This window comes from Perognathus longimembris, chromosome 8 (assembly GCF_023159225.1).
Source record: "Perognathus longimembris pacificus isolate PPM17 chromosome 8, ASM2315922v1, whole genome shotgun sequence".
NCBI classification, from domain to species: Eukaryota; Metazoa; Chordata; class Mammalia; order Rodentia; family Heteromyidae; genus Perognathus; species Perognathus longimembris.
The window spans coordinates 25648787-25663692 of NC_063168.1; the positions used below are offsets into that span (position 1 = coordinate 25648787).

The following is a 14906-nucleotide window of genomic DNA, read 5'->3' on the forward strand; positions in this document are numbered from 1 at the left end:
TAGCAATAAACAATCTGGAAAAGGCTGCTTGATTTTTCACTAAAAACGTTTATTCTTAAACCATAGTTAACATAACCTTAATTAAAGAGATCCCAGCTGTTGTGATTTTGAAAACAAAAAGATACTACACAGATCCAGCCTTATCTTTATAATCTTTTTCTGGTTTGCTTATATATATTTTCCAACAGACCCAGACCTAGAGCTGCATGTGTCCAGGCCTCAACCATACCATTACATTTTCTGTTGCAGTTCAAAGGTCTGGAGAAACGGAAAAGGCATTATCTTAATAATTTTTTCTCTTTAAACAGAAATTAAACTTCTACTTTGCAGTTTCAGAATCAAATAAATACTTGGAACAATCACAGAGATCAGAAATCACTAATAAACTAATACTGGGACCAGTCAGATTGACAACTGTTAAACATACAGGTTCCATTTCTATACAAATTCTCAAACTGCCAGTAAAAAAAATCTGAACAAAGTAGTGGCTTAAATTCGACGGCAACATTATCACTTATAAACACAAAACTTGACATGAAAATGTAAAAGTGTTCAGCCTGGCTTGTACCCAGAACCTGTGAGGAAAAGTCGAATATAGAGGCACCCAGTCCTTCCCTAACAAAGGGCCTAGAAGACCCACAAAACTTTTCTGCTAAGAAGGTAACAAACTCTTAAGACTGAACCTGTTGGCCTGGTGGACAATTTTACTCCCTCCTCATAACATAAAATAGATGATGAGAATTGGGCCACAGGAGGAGCCCTTGAATGCAGAACTGTTTAACATAGTAAGCAAAAGACCATTTTGCTAGCTGCTTCCAAGTCTGGAGTCAGCACACACTGTACCTGAGCAGGGCTGGAAACTTGAGCCCTCAGGTCCCATGTTCATCTGGCAAAATTTTCCTAGACAAAATACATATTGTAAAAGCATGCTAAAGACACCCAAAATATTAAAAATGGACCAGCACAGCAGAGGGCAAGATGATCCTACTCTGGTATCAAAAGATCAGGATGGAACAACAGCTAGATTCCTGTAAGATTTTTCAGATGGGTAGCCAAATGAGAGTGCATTGTACTCTGTGATAGAGACTTCCAGGATCTTAAAAAAAATATTCTTCTTACAATCCAGACACATTTCCAACAACCTTCAGCATTCTGAGGTTGGGCAGGCTAATGGAGACTGCAGCCAAGAGCAGCAATCCCAGGACAGGTAACTTTCTTCTATTTATGCCGTGCTAACACCCTCTCCTTATTAGAGGCAATAAACCCCAGCTGAATGCCAGAATAATAAGGCTTCTTTATCCAGACTCCTCCCTGAAAAAGAGTTAACAGCTTCATTCTCTGGAGGAAGAGGCTTTGGGAATTAATGTGCTTGTATGGCACTGTAAGTTCCCTAAGCTACTTTCCTGTCATGTTACCTAATGAGAAAGGCTATGGGCAGAGTGCTTGCCTAGCAAGCTTGAAGCTCTGGGTTCAATCCCTCATACTAGCCCCTCAAACTTCCCAAAACAAGTCAACAAGGGAACTCATATTAAAAAAAAAAATGTCTTCAGCTTTCCAGACCCTAATCCTTTCCTTCCAACCTCTGTCCCACATCCACATACTGAATTTACATTGACTATTTCAAGTTACATTATCTTCCCGAAGAGACCCATCACACAGAACAGTAGCAGCTCACAGAGAAAAGCCACTGCATCCTCAGGCCTCTACAATCCCCGGCCTGGGAGAATGATGAGGACTCTTTCACACACTACAATGCCACTTACAAAGACAGTTCCTGGTGCCCAATTGTTTAGTTCCTCAGGAGTACAGTAAACTCACCTTATGCACAGATTTTTTTAAAAATTTATTTTGTTTTTGTTGCTAGTCCTGGGGCAAGGACTCAGGGCCTGAGCACTGTCCCAGACTTCTTTTTACTCAAAGCTAGTACTCTACCTCTTGAGCCACAGCTTCACTTCTGGCTTTTTTCTATATATGTGGTGCTGAGGAATCAAACCCAGGTCTTCATGTATACGAGGTCAGCACTTTACCACTAGGCCATATTCCCAGCCCCTGCACAGATTTATTTTAAATGGCTTTGACCAAGCTTGTCAATGAACAATAAATAATATGAAATCTCAAAAACAAAATTTAAATTCCTGTGCGCACATTACCCAGCTCAGTTACAAAAGAAAAAGGAATTTAAAAAAAAAAAGCTCTCAAATCAGTCCTATGTATCATCATTTGTGTTTAAATTGTTCTGTGATATACTGTTTCCTTGTCCTGAATTTTGTGGAAAGAGACCACCCCAAAGGCAAATGTTATTCCCAAAGCAAGGGAAAGATTAATGTACTTAAATGTAAAATGAAAACTTTAGGTTTGTTAACAGTTGCATGTCTTTACCGGAAGTTGGGAAGCATTATGGGAAAAAGTAACCAAGCTTCTGCAGTATGATACTGAATTCTGTGCATCCTGAGTATTCTTCAGTTTGTCTTGTGGTGCTCTCCTTGGAACCAAAGACCTGCTATGGAAACCCCAGTGAATTAGTAACAGGCAGGAAAGACAAAAGAAGCACATCAAGAGTCAACTTAAGGAACTGGAGAAGCTGGGTGTGTGTGAACAGTAGCACTTGATATGGACAACTTTAAATATCCCAGAGGGTCTCGTACCTTGTCATGTGGATCAAGCAGGACTCCCAGATTGTTTCTGAGTTACCTCACAAAATTCTGTAGGGTAGGGAGAAGCATCTGAATAGTAAATTGAGTCTGCTTATGTCTATGTGTTTGCCTGTCTCTCTCTGTCCTTGAACAAGCACAGGAACATTTCTGAGGGAATTAAGATACCAGAAGAACTACCTGGTCGGGGAAAAAAAAATGTCCAAATAAATTTAAGACACAACAGGATTACAGATGATTTCTCCTGGCCTTAGCTAGAACAGAAAACCTCTCTGATTTTGGCAGAAAGAGTACAGCTGGGTGGAAATGAGACAGAAAAGACACTGTGAGGGTCAATGTGGCAAATAAACTCTAATGTCTCTTTCATTTTGTAAATGATAAATCTGATGGTAGCTATAAACTGTGGCTTAACAATAGAGGACAAGAGCATCTAAATGATTCACATGATAATCACCATCATAGCCCTCCCATTTTGATATACAACTTTCATCAATCAACAAAAGGTACCATAAACCAAGAACTCTAAGGTAACTGTAAAGTCTGTGTTTTCTTAAATGGGGTTCAGAGCAGGCAGATACCAGCTCAGTGGGCTGTTTAATCCCAGTTCACTGTGGAAACTCCTGAGGGAGCTGGGCTTCATATTCTTATTTACACCACTTGTTTCTTCCACTTGTCCCTCTCACCGTCAAGCTTAACGGACTCCAAAAGTAGCTCTTCGGGTGTTTCTTGTTCCTGGTAGGTATACAGTAGGATAAGAAGGGTATTTCTTAAATACCCAGTTTTCCTTGGTCAGCTTATTTTGCTTAAACACAGACAACAGACTACTCCTGACAAAGGAAAATCAATCGCAATTCCCTTAACTCGAAAGACACAGTAAAATAGGAAACTGCTCCAAACAAAAATCAGTAGAACAAAAGAGAAATACTCAAAGGCTTGTAGAGTAAGACTGAGTACATGAGTTACTCAGGATCACAGTATCCAGTTAAACCGCTATTCCCTTTCCCAGCTGTGCACCCTTTCCCACCCACCCACCCCCTTCAGTTTTGTGCATCACTGTCCCCAGATGTGGGGACAGATAAGTCCTCTCAAAGCTTCTGCCAGCTCAGTACTTCACTCCTGGAATAAACTCCTTGGCATCTGGATTCAGGTTACTTTTGCTCTGAAATAAGAACCAAGAAATAATATATGTCAAGTCATGCTGTATTTCAAATTGTATTTTCTCCCCCACTTAACAGGTTTTGGCGAGGCTCTGGTGGCTAACACCTGTAATCCTAGCTACTCAGGAGGCTGAGATCTGAGGTTTGCAGTTCAAGTCCAGCCCAGGAGGGAAAGTATATGAGATCTCATCTCCAATAAACTACCAGAAGTAGACCTGTGGTTCAAAGTAGTAGAACACTAGCCTTGAGTAAAAAAAGAGCTCAGGGACAGCGATAAGGTCCTGAGTTCAAGTCCCATGAATGATTAAAAAAAATCCCAGGGCTGGGGATATAGCCTAGTGGCAAGAGTGCCTGCCTCGGATACACGAGGCCCTAGGTTCGATTCCCCAGCACCACATATACAGAAAACGGCCAGAAGCGGCGCTGTGGCTCAAGTGGCAGAGTGCTAGCCTTGAGCGGGAAGAAGCCAGGGACAGTGCTCAGGCCCTGAGTCCAAGGCCCAGGACTGGCCAAAAAAAAAAAATAAAAAAAATAAAAAAATCCCAAATCTTGGCAAACTTCATGGCACAATTATTCAGAATATGAGTTCTATGAGAACCACAATGTTTACCAAATATAGAGGCTGGAAATCACTTATAGGATCCAATTGTAAATTGAAATATAGCCTCTTGGGAATATGTTCTTTCCACAGATCCATTCAGAACTATAGTACATTAAATACAGATAGTAGAAGAGAGGGACCATCACAAATGATTATTTGAAACTAAACCAAAAAAATAAAAACCAGTTTTTTACCCTGTATTCCAATTCTCCTTAGGGAAATCCACCAGGAGAAGATAAAAGTTGTAATTTTGGCAATAACACTATTTCCTGAGCTCTTTGATGAATAGCCCACCTTTTAATTGCACCGTTTCATCAATGCTCATCTAAGAGATAAGATGAAGCAACTCAGAGAAATCTGAGAGTCTATGACTTCCAAACCCTATTTTCTTCTTACTACATCATCTGTAGGACTACATCTTACCAAAATATCTTCAGACTCATGGCTGTCACTGACTGACAATCCATTTAGCTGCTGCTGCAACTGTCCCATGGCCTGAGGAAGGTCTCGAGCTGGAATGAACCAGTCTTGGTCTTCCTCATCAAGCATCTCTTGGAAGCAGCGGTCCAAGAAGTCTTGTTCCTGTAGCTCCTCTTCCACCTGCAAGCAGACGGCAGTAGCTTAGATGCACTTGTCCTAGGGGACTCATCCTTTCCCCATCCTTTTCCTTCCTAAGTCTTTATAACTCAAAATGATCCTGTATGCATTCTAAGTATTAAAATACTTGTAAAGACCAGCTAGAAGGGCTGGGAATGTGGCCCAGTGGTAGAGTGCTTGCTTAGCATGCATGAAGCCCTGGATTCTATTCCTCAGGACCACATATATAGAAAAAGCCAGAAGTGGTGCTGTGGCCTAAGTGGTAGAGTGCCATCCTTGAGTGAAAAAAAAAAAAAAAAAAAAGAAGCCAGGAACAGTGCTCAGGCTCTGAGTTCCAGCCCCAGGACTGAAAAAAAAAAAAAAAAAAGAAAGGATCAGCTAGGAAAAAAACAATGAGACTGAGGAAATAGTTATTCAAAATAGCAGAAATTTCAAGCCTTTACAGATCTTTTCAGAGCTATAATACTCACAAATATTTTTCATTTATAGTCTTATGGACAATCATTTTATATCATTTTATCATCTTTTCTTGACCTTATTAAGAAGTAATCTTTTTTAAAGCTCTTCTATTTATTATCTTTAAGTAGTTATCAAATAAGTTGCCATTTAACAAAGTAGTTTCTGAATACAATATATCTTGATCAATGTCACCCCTTTCAACATTGTTACCCATCCCTTCTCTACCCACCCCTTCCCTTACTCTTCTTAATTCTATAGGATATATGTTGGATTTTTTTTCTTTGTTGGTCATGGGGCTTGAACTCAAGGCCTGGGCACTGTTCATGAGCCCTTTTGCTCAAGACTAGCACTCTACTACTTTGAGCCATAGCGCCATTTCCAATTTTCTAGTGGTTAATTGGAGGTAAGAATCTCATAGGCTTCCCTGCCCCGGCTGGCTCTGAATCACACTCCTCAGATCTTAGCCTCCTGAGTAGCTAGGATTACAGGCATGAGCTACCAGTGCCCAGCTACATTGTATTCTTGACTGCATTCTCCCCTCTTCATTTGTTCACCCTTTTCCTTTTGATTCCAACACACTCCATTTGAGTAGGCGAAGAAGGAACCCTCTAAAAATTTCCACTTTATAGGAAGTATGCAAAAGATGTAGGAAGTATCGTCATTAAATCTACTACTTGGACACTAGGGATTAAATCAAAACCAATTTTCAGCTTGGACCACTTTTCTAGTAATGAGACTCCCATGGCAGAAAAATATTTTCAGAGCCTTAGATATAAAGAACACTTCTGAGTATATCAACTAGAAAATGATGTCATTAATGCAGTATTCTTGCCAACAAAAAGAAATTTAGGAGCCAGGCAGTGGTGACTTAGGTATGTAATTGTAGCTACTTAGGAAGCTGAAAATAGGGGAATCATGGTTCAAAGACAGCCTTTTAGACCGCTTTTCAATCTATGGCTGGGTACAGTGGTACCTGTTGTCACTCCAAGTTACATGGGAGGCTGAGATTGGGAGTTTCAAGGTACCAGGCCAGCCTGGGGAGAAGAGTCCATGACACTCTCTTCTGCATGGAAGGGAAGCTGCTGGATACAGTGGCATGTTGGCAATCCCAGCAATGATAAGAAGCTTAAAAAGCAGGCAACTTGAGACTCAAGAGCACACATGGGAGCAGGGACAGGGGTGACATTGTCCAAAAAGAAATATACTCTTTACGTGACACATATAACTGTAACCCCTCTGTACATCACCTTTATAATAACAATAAAAAGGGCTGGGAATGTGGCTTAGTGGTAGAGTGCTTGCCTAACATGCATGAAGCACTGGGTTTGATTCCTCAGCACCACATAACTAGAAAAAGCCAGAAGTGGTGTTGTGGCTCAAGTGGTAGAGCGTTTGCCTTGGGCAATAAAAAGCCAGGGACAGTGCTCAAGTGCCCTGAGTTCAAGCCCCAGGCCTGGCAATAAATAAATAAATATAACAATAAAAATTTTAAAAAGCATACATGGGCAGGAAGTAAGGCCCTACCCTAAAAATGACCAGTGAAAAACAGATCTAGAGGCATAGCTCAGAAGTATTGTATCAGCCTAGCAGGTGCAAGGCTCTGTGTTCAAATCCCTATTACTGGTCTCCCCCAACACCAAAAAAATAAAAGAAAAAATTCTGAGTATATAAAAAGCTCCATATTCCTTAAACATTGCCCCAAACTTAAGCATATAGTATATCTAGGCAATTTCAGAATTCTTTGCAGACAATGCTTACTACTGAATATGATTAACTCTGAAGATTTTAATGTGACTTCAAGACAGACTCTTGCTTCACATCTGGCAAATCACTTTCCTATACAGCCTGCCTGGTGACAAATTCACAGCTCACTATCGCCACCTTCAGGGTGTAGGTCAAGCAAAAAGTAATAATTAAAATTAGTCTACATAGGTGGTACCTCATGTATTCAGGAGTAAAGTCACTGGTAGCAAGCCTTAAGCAAAGTACTTCAACTTCAACCTCACAGTTTTCTTAGTATAAGGGTTGGGAAATTTATCTATCTACCTACCTATCTATCCATCCATTCATTGTGTGTGTGTGTGTGTGTGTGTGTGTGTGTACACACCCAAGATATCACCCAAGATTCATTATGGCTGGGCTCTAGTGGTTTATGCCTATAATGCTAAGCTACCCCAGGAGGCTGAGATCTGAAAACTGTGATTTTGAAGCCAGGAAAGTCCATGAGACTCTTATCTCCAATTAACTACCAAAAAGTTGCTGGAAGTACAGCTGTGATTCAAGTAGTAGAGTGCTAGCTTTGAGCTAAAAGCTAAAGGACTGTGCACAGGCTCTGAATTTAAACTCCAGTAGTGGCACACAAAACATTCATTATGCATTTTTTATCTCTTCCCACATCATAGTCAGTGACAGCACATTTTGCAAACTGAATAAGTAATTTTTTATCCCAATTCTCAATTTAACTCAGTCGACTTCTCTTCTCTTAAAAATTATGTGTGTAGCTAGGCACTGGTAGGTCACATTTGTAATCCGAGCTAGTCAGGAAGCCTAGATCTAAGAATCGCGGTTCAGAGCCAGCCCAGGTAGAAAAGTCCATGAGGCTGTTATCTTCAGCAAAAAGTTGGAACTAGAGGTGTGGTGCAAGTATAGAGAGCTAGCTAATAGTGAAGAAGCCGAGTGAGGCTTTGAATTCAAGCTCCAGTACTGGGGGGGGGGGGAAGCCCCCTTCCCCCCAAAAAAACTATCTTAAAAATTCTGTGTGTATTTGTGGAGATACAAACCATCCACAACTAAACTAGTACAGTTGATCTTACTTTTTCCTTTCTTTCCTGAGTTATACCTTCTAAGATCTTGAATGAATTATATAATTATTCTGAGATTCTTTCTTCTCTCAAAACTGTATTTCCAATTCTATCAACTTCACACTTAGAGACACCTTTTCAAAAGTTCAATGTCCATCACTCCTACTCTTTAAGAGCTGATAGGTTTTTTGGTTTTTCTTTTTTGCCTACTATAACAAATGAGTTGAAGTTTAAGGAGGAAGAATTTGGAAGAATTTAGAAGAATTTGATATAGCATCTTGACTTTGCAATAAAATATAAGAAAAAAAGAGAATAAGATGAAAGAACTTGATGGTTGTAAGAAATGTCCAGCTCACAAGGGTTCAGGGAAAACTGACATCAATAAAACCCTAGATCCTAAATACTCCTGGCTCTTAAATGAATAAAAATAAAGTTCCTGGGCTGGGAATGTGGCTTAGTGGTAGAGTGCTTGCCTAACATGCAGGAAGCCCTGGGTTTGATTCCTTAGTACCACACATACAGAAAAAGCTGGAAATGGTACTGTGGCTCAAGTGGTAGAGTGCTAGCTTTGAGCAAAAGAAGCTCAGGGACAATGCCCAGGCTCTGAGTTCAAGCCCCAGGTCTGGCAAACATAAATAAATAAAGTTCCTGAAATCCTCAGTCTTCTGGCTGAACATAGAGAAACAGTTTGAAAACAGTGTTGCCAAGCTAATATACCTATGAGTTATTAGGGTTAAGAGAATTTGAGTATATAATTACTAGCTCAATCATTCTAAGGGCCTGGATAGCAATCCTTGAAGCTGCCATTGCTTTCCTAAAATAAGTTATAATTTTGAGAACTTCTAAACTGTCTTTCTTCAGTAACTGTATTTGTCTGTATTTCTGAATCTTATTAGTTTTCAGTATTATCCCATCCATCCTGCCTCAGTTTACTACATTCCTATACACAAGAGCTCACAGAGGACCTATGGTGTGGACATCTGGCTCTTAAGAGTCCCAATCCTAATCAGTGGGATAAAGAGCATGTCAGTGAGTACTTCTAAGGTCAGGAGAAATTATTTATACTTTCAACAACCTATTTTTCATTTAGAGATAAAGAAAATAACACAGGTAGGTCAACACAAAAACCAAACAACTACTCTCAAATGCCATGGAAAATATATCTGCACTCAGAGTTCTTAAACATCTATTACTATTATGTTTAGTAGTTTTGTGCCACCAATGGGGATCAAACACAGTGCCTCACACTTCTGCTTAGCTTTTTTGCTCAAGGCTGGCACTCTGCCACTTTAGCTACACTTCTATATCTGGAGTTTTTCTGGTTAATTGGAGATTAAAGTTTTTTATATTTGTCTTCTCAGGTTGACTTTAAACTCTGATCTTCAGATCTCAACTACCTTAGTCGCTGGGATTACAGACATGAGCTGCTGTCAAACAACTGCATTTGTTTTTAAAGATAACAGCAGCCTTTCACATTTTCTACAAGGAAATAAAAATAAACACAACCCCCAAAGTATAGAAAATGGAACCCTCTACCATTATGTGTCGAATGACTGCTCCTCAATGCCAGCAATTAATTTCACATTGATCACTATAGAGAGAACCACAGTAGTTCCTAGGATTAACCCAAGTCAGGGCAGGATAAAGGAATTCAACTATATTGAGTCTCTGGGTTAGGGAGAGTCCTGTTGGATTTAAATTATAGCAATTTCCTCCAGTACTTTACAGTCCTCTAAAGAAGCTCAATAAGCAAATATAGCCAGAATGAGGCCAAGAAGGGAGCTTCTCTGCAGGAGTTACCATGTAATACAAATTACACATAAGGGGGCATCATTACAGTATGGAGAGAGCTACAAATCTAGATATGCATGGCTTATCAAGGCTTCTAGATCAATCTGATTTTTGTGTCCATTTGTAATCAATATGATAGGAAATCGTCAATACATATGACCATTCTGGTCTCATACCACCAGAAGATATTCTTGGTCAATCCAGATGAGGCCTCCAAGTATTTTTAAGTTATTCTACTGCCAATTGTACCCATTTATTTTGTAATTTACAGTAAAATAGTACAGCTGTTGAGCAACATGTATTGAGACTTGTTTATGCTGTGCTTTAAGTCTTTATTATAAGCACTCTAGAATCATTTGTTTCTATGAATGTGAGAAACCTCAGGGTTGGCTGGCCTGCCATTAAAGCCTTTGAACATGGCAGTAAATTTAAAAAAGAAAGAAAATGGTAGTAGATAGACCCTTCCCTTTATGCTTGGCAGGGAAATGTCACTAGGCAGCCTATTTTTAGTAATAGAACAGACTACTTTTATGTTAGTTCTGGCTGTTTGGACAGTGTATGTCTCTGCGAACATGCCAGCTTCAAGGATGACTGTATTTGAAGCCACTACTCCTATGCCAGGAGGCCTTGATCAGGTTACAACCACTCTAGAAAACTTGTACTGGCCTTTGAAGGCAGTATCCCAGGCAACACATTCCTGGCTGAAATTTGGATGACCCTGCATCTCATTCAAGAAGAGGGGCGGGGGGGGGGGGTCACTTCCTCAGTAACTTGGCAAGAAACCAACACCTCATATAATGCAGGATTTCTTTCTTTTTTTTTTTTTGCCAGTCCTTGGGCTTGAACTCAGGGCCTGAGTACTGTCCCTGTCTTCTTCCTGCTCAATGCTAGCACTCTACCACTTGAACCACAGCACCACTTCTGGCTTTTTCTATATATGTGGTGCTGAGGAATCGAACCCAGGGCTTCATATACACAAGGCAGACACTCTACCACTAGGCCATATTCCCAGCCCCACAATTCAGGATTTTTGATGGGTCTTTATGTAAGGCCTGTGCTTGGTAGAACTGGAAGTTATGCTTTGATTAGTGAAACTACAATCCTTCATCTGCATGCCACATACCCCCTTGCTGCCTAGATAACCAAGCTGTTTTGCTCACTTTTCTAGTCAGCCCAGAGACACTCTCCTATGCCACTTCCTCGTGTTGCAATATTGAGCCCAATAAAAGTGTTTTCCCAAGTGGTCTTCACTTGTCTTGTTTGTGATTTTTCTCATAGCTAGAGTGAGCTGAACTGGTTAACATTAAAAAATCTGATTGTTGTTATTGCTGCTGCTTAGAACTAAACATTTTATTAGCTGGCCAGAGCTGAGCCCCTGATAGTTGGAACCCAGAGCAGTAAATTCTAGTCTGCAGGGCTTTGAAGATGCAGGTCTCGGAGTCTATCAGCTCTGCCTATAAACTTTTGGCACTTAAGGGCCCAGGCCTACCAACACTAGTGTGATTGCCACGTGACTACTGCGGTTTATAGGCAGCACTATCATTATCCGTTCACTTTTTTCTTTACCTGCCTGTTGAAATCCTCTTCATTCTCCATCCACATGTACTCTGCAAATGGGTTTTCCTTTTCATCATGCCCATTTAACCCTTGGTCTTCTTTGGATTTTACACTGGGTGATGTACTTGCCACACTGGATCCATTCATTATGGTAGAATCTGAACAAGAATAGAAGAAGGTGGGGGGGGGATGAATATAAGGATCAAGGAAATAAAGGCCTACAACATCCAGATTCTTTCAGGAGCTTCTTTAGTTGTAAGCCAAATATTTTTTAATATAAATGAACAGAAATATAGTTATTCTTCAAGAATCAGGAGAGAAAAAATGTGGGGCTGGGAATGTGGCTTAGTGGAAGAGTGCTTGCCTAGTGAGCACAAAGCCCTGGGTTCGATTCCTCAGCACCACATAAACAGAAAGAGCCAAAGTGGTGCTGTGGCTCAAGAGATAGAGTGCTAGCTAGCCTTGAGCAAAAACAAGGCAGGGACAGTGCTCAGGCCATGAGTGCAAGGCCCAGGACTGGTTAAAAAAAAAAATGTTTAGGCTTAGTTCTTCTAGACAAGATAAACTACAGTTAGAGGTAGTAGTTTTCCAATGCCAAATCCCTAAAGATCCTAGAATCTAATCTAGACCAGCCTCCTTAACTTTTGTTTTTGTTTTTTTAGAGTGGTACTGAGATTTGAACACAGGACCTTGAGCTTGCTAGGCTACCACTATGCCACATATTTAACCTTTAACATTTAATAGAGAAAATGCTTTTTTTTTTCTAGCACTGTGACTTCAACTCAGGGCCTCATGCTTGCTTAGTTTCCTTGCTGGTGCTCTACCACTTGATCAATGCTTTCTGCCTTGCTTGCTGCTCGTTATTTTGGGGATGGAGCCACAGACTCTTCTGCCTTGACTGGCCTCAAGCCAAAATCTTCTGGAACTCCCCTCCTCAGTATTTAGTGTTATAGTAATGGACCACTAGAGCCCCGCAAAAATGTATTTTTAATAAGCATTGTAATAAGCTGGGAGCTGGTGTCTCTTGCCTGTAATCCTAGCTACTCAGGAGGCTGAGATATGAGGATTGCAGTTCAATGCCAGCTCAGACACGAAAATCTGTGAGACTCATCTCCATCAGACTTATCAGAAGTGGCACTGTGGCTCAAAGTGGTATAGTGCTAGTCTGTACAAAAAAAAAAAACAACAAAAAAAACCCCAAGCCAAACCAAAGCAAAAACCAAATCAGAGATAGCTGTCAGGCCCTGAGATCAAGCCCACAACTGACGTAAATAAAAAATAAATAAATAAATAAAACATTGTAGAAACCTTCTCTTTATTCTGATTCTGAAGCTTTATAGCTCTTCAAAATGTAAATTTAAAAACAATTCCTGTTCATTGTACTAGGAAGCAAAAAGGAGGGGGAAAAAGCACTGTTCGATTATCTGGAGGTACAAACAACTAACAATGTGATGCACATAACCTCCAGGCACAGACATGTATTTGTAGATACATACATACACATACATTCCCAAAGTACCCATTCTCAATAATAACAGGTTCTACCATACATTATGTGCCACCATTTGTTTTTTCTTGTCCTTCCTCTCTTCTTCTTTGTCCCCACCCCCTTTCTCTATGAACTTACTAGGCTGGTACTCTACCACTTGAGCCAAATGTCTAGCTCTTTTTGATCATTTCTATGATAATGTAATAATATTGTTCTTTGTAGGTATGTCCAATGTTCCTGTATCATACAGTTTGGCTGAATAGCTTCTGTTCACTCTTTTCAAATTTCCTTATAAGATCTCCTAGAAATAGAACTGCTGGGCAGAACACTGCAGATAAGGTTTACTTGTTGCCACACTTCCTTAAGAATTTAGATTCCTACTAGTGATGTATAAGTGCCAATTTTTCCACACTCATGATATTATTTTTTAAGCCATTCCTAGTCTTCTAAGAGAAAACCTGGATTGTTGTGTTTATCAACTTTCTGATTTTTGCTGAGGCTGAATATTTTCACTGGCCATTTTTCTACTGATGTGTGTGTACCTTTTCCTTATTGTTCGTTTGCAAGAAGTTTTATTGCATTTGTCATAGTTGTTTAAACAATTATAAAATGAGCTATAGGGGCTGGGAATATGGCCTAGTGGTAAAGTGCTCACCTCGTATACATGAAGACCTGGGTTCGATTCCTCAGCAACACATATATAGAAAAAAGCCAGAAGAGGAGCTGTGGCTCAAGAGGTGGAGTGCTAGCCTTGAGCAAAAAGAAGCCAGGGACAGTGCTCAGGCCCTGAGTCCACACCCCAGGACTGGCAACAAAAACAAAACAAATAAACAAATAAAGTGAACTATAAATTAATATAAGAATCAAAGTACAAAGCCAGCCCAGGCAAAAGCCAGAAGCAGAGCTATGGCTTAAGTGGCAGAGCTCTAACATCGAGCTGAAAAAGTTTATGTAGCCAGACCCTTAGTTCAAGCCCAGGCCTGAAAAAAAATTATTATGTTGGCTTAATCCCTCTAGCCTTAATTTTTGTCTAAAAGTTGTATATGTCTGTCTATAGCTCTTAAAGGTGAACACAGAGCTGGATTTGTATCTCGGTGGTACAGAGTTTGCCTGCCCTGTTCAAAGTTCTGAGATCAAAGCCAGCATGAAATTAAGCAAATAAACTAATTAAATAAAAATAAAAGCTACTGTACCTAGGGAGTATAATGTTAATACTATTTAATTGTTCTGTTTCACATGCATAATTTTTCTCCTAGCAATTAAGATTCTCAACTCTTGAGAAACAAGACTGAGGTCTATACATTTTATAACTCACCACATTAGGTATCCCATAAATACCTGTTATTTAATTGTGCTATGGTAATTTTTTCCTATTTATCCTTCACAACTTTATGCCCACTCCCATGCACCGGAGGTCGTCTTTAAATTTTCTCTAACAAATTATTTTCCTCTTGTTTCCATTTTGGCAACACTCCTGGAAGTTTTATCTGTTTCTAAATATAGCAAAGAATTCTTGCTAATCATCTTTATAAAGTTTCTGTAATTTCCTTATCTGCTATGGACATTAGAAATCAAATCATGTATAAATGTGAGAAGAGAATAAGTGGAAAAATGACTCATAGTTCCAAAATAATTTTATTTATACTAGGACTCATTTAATTCATCATAGGTTTAAGTAGGGCACCTAGTATGAAATATATCTTTCTTGCATATTTTAGATAGAGACAGGCAACTCTCTATAGATAGTACATAAGTCTATAGAGACATTCAGAGGTCCCCAACTTCCATGGGTAGCATGTTACA

General features: G+C 39.8%; 1 protein-coding gene across 1 annotated transcript in view; it reads right to left on the reverse strand.

Moving 5' to 3' along the window:
* Positions 1–2047: 2047 nt before the first annotated feature.
* The window catches only part of Paip2b (poly(A) binding protein interacting protein 2B), a 29066-nt gene continuing 16207 nt past the window's right edge, over positions 2048–14906 (reverse strand). Inside the window, exons 3-5 of the mRNA XM_048352699.1 lie at positions 11624–11772; positions 4833–5009; positions 2048–3810 (exon numbers count right to left, since the gene is read on the reverse strand). Coding sequence (XP_048208656.1) covers positions 3754–3810; positions 4833–5009; positions 11624–11761 — 372 coding nt within the window. The 5' untranslated portion in view covers positions 11762–11772 and the 3' untranslated portion in view covers positions 2048–3753. The remainder of the gene's footprint in view (positions 3811–4832; positions 5010–11623; positions 11773–14906) is intronic.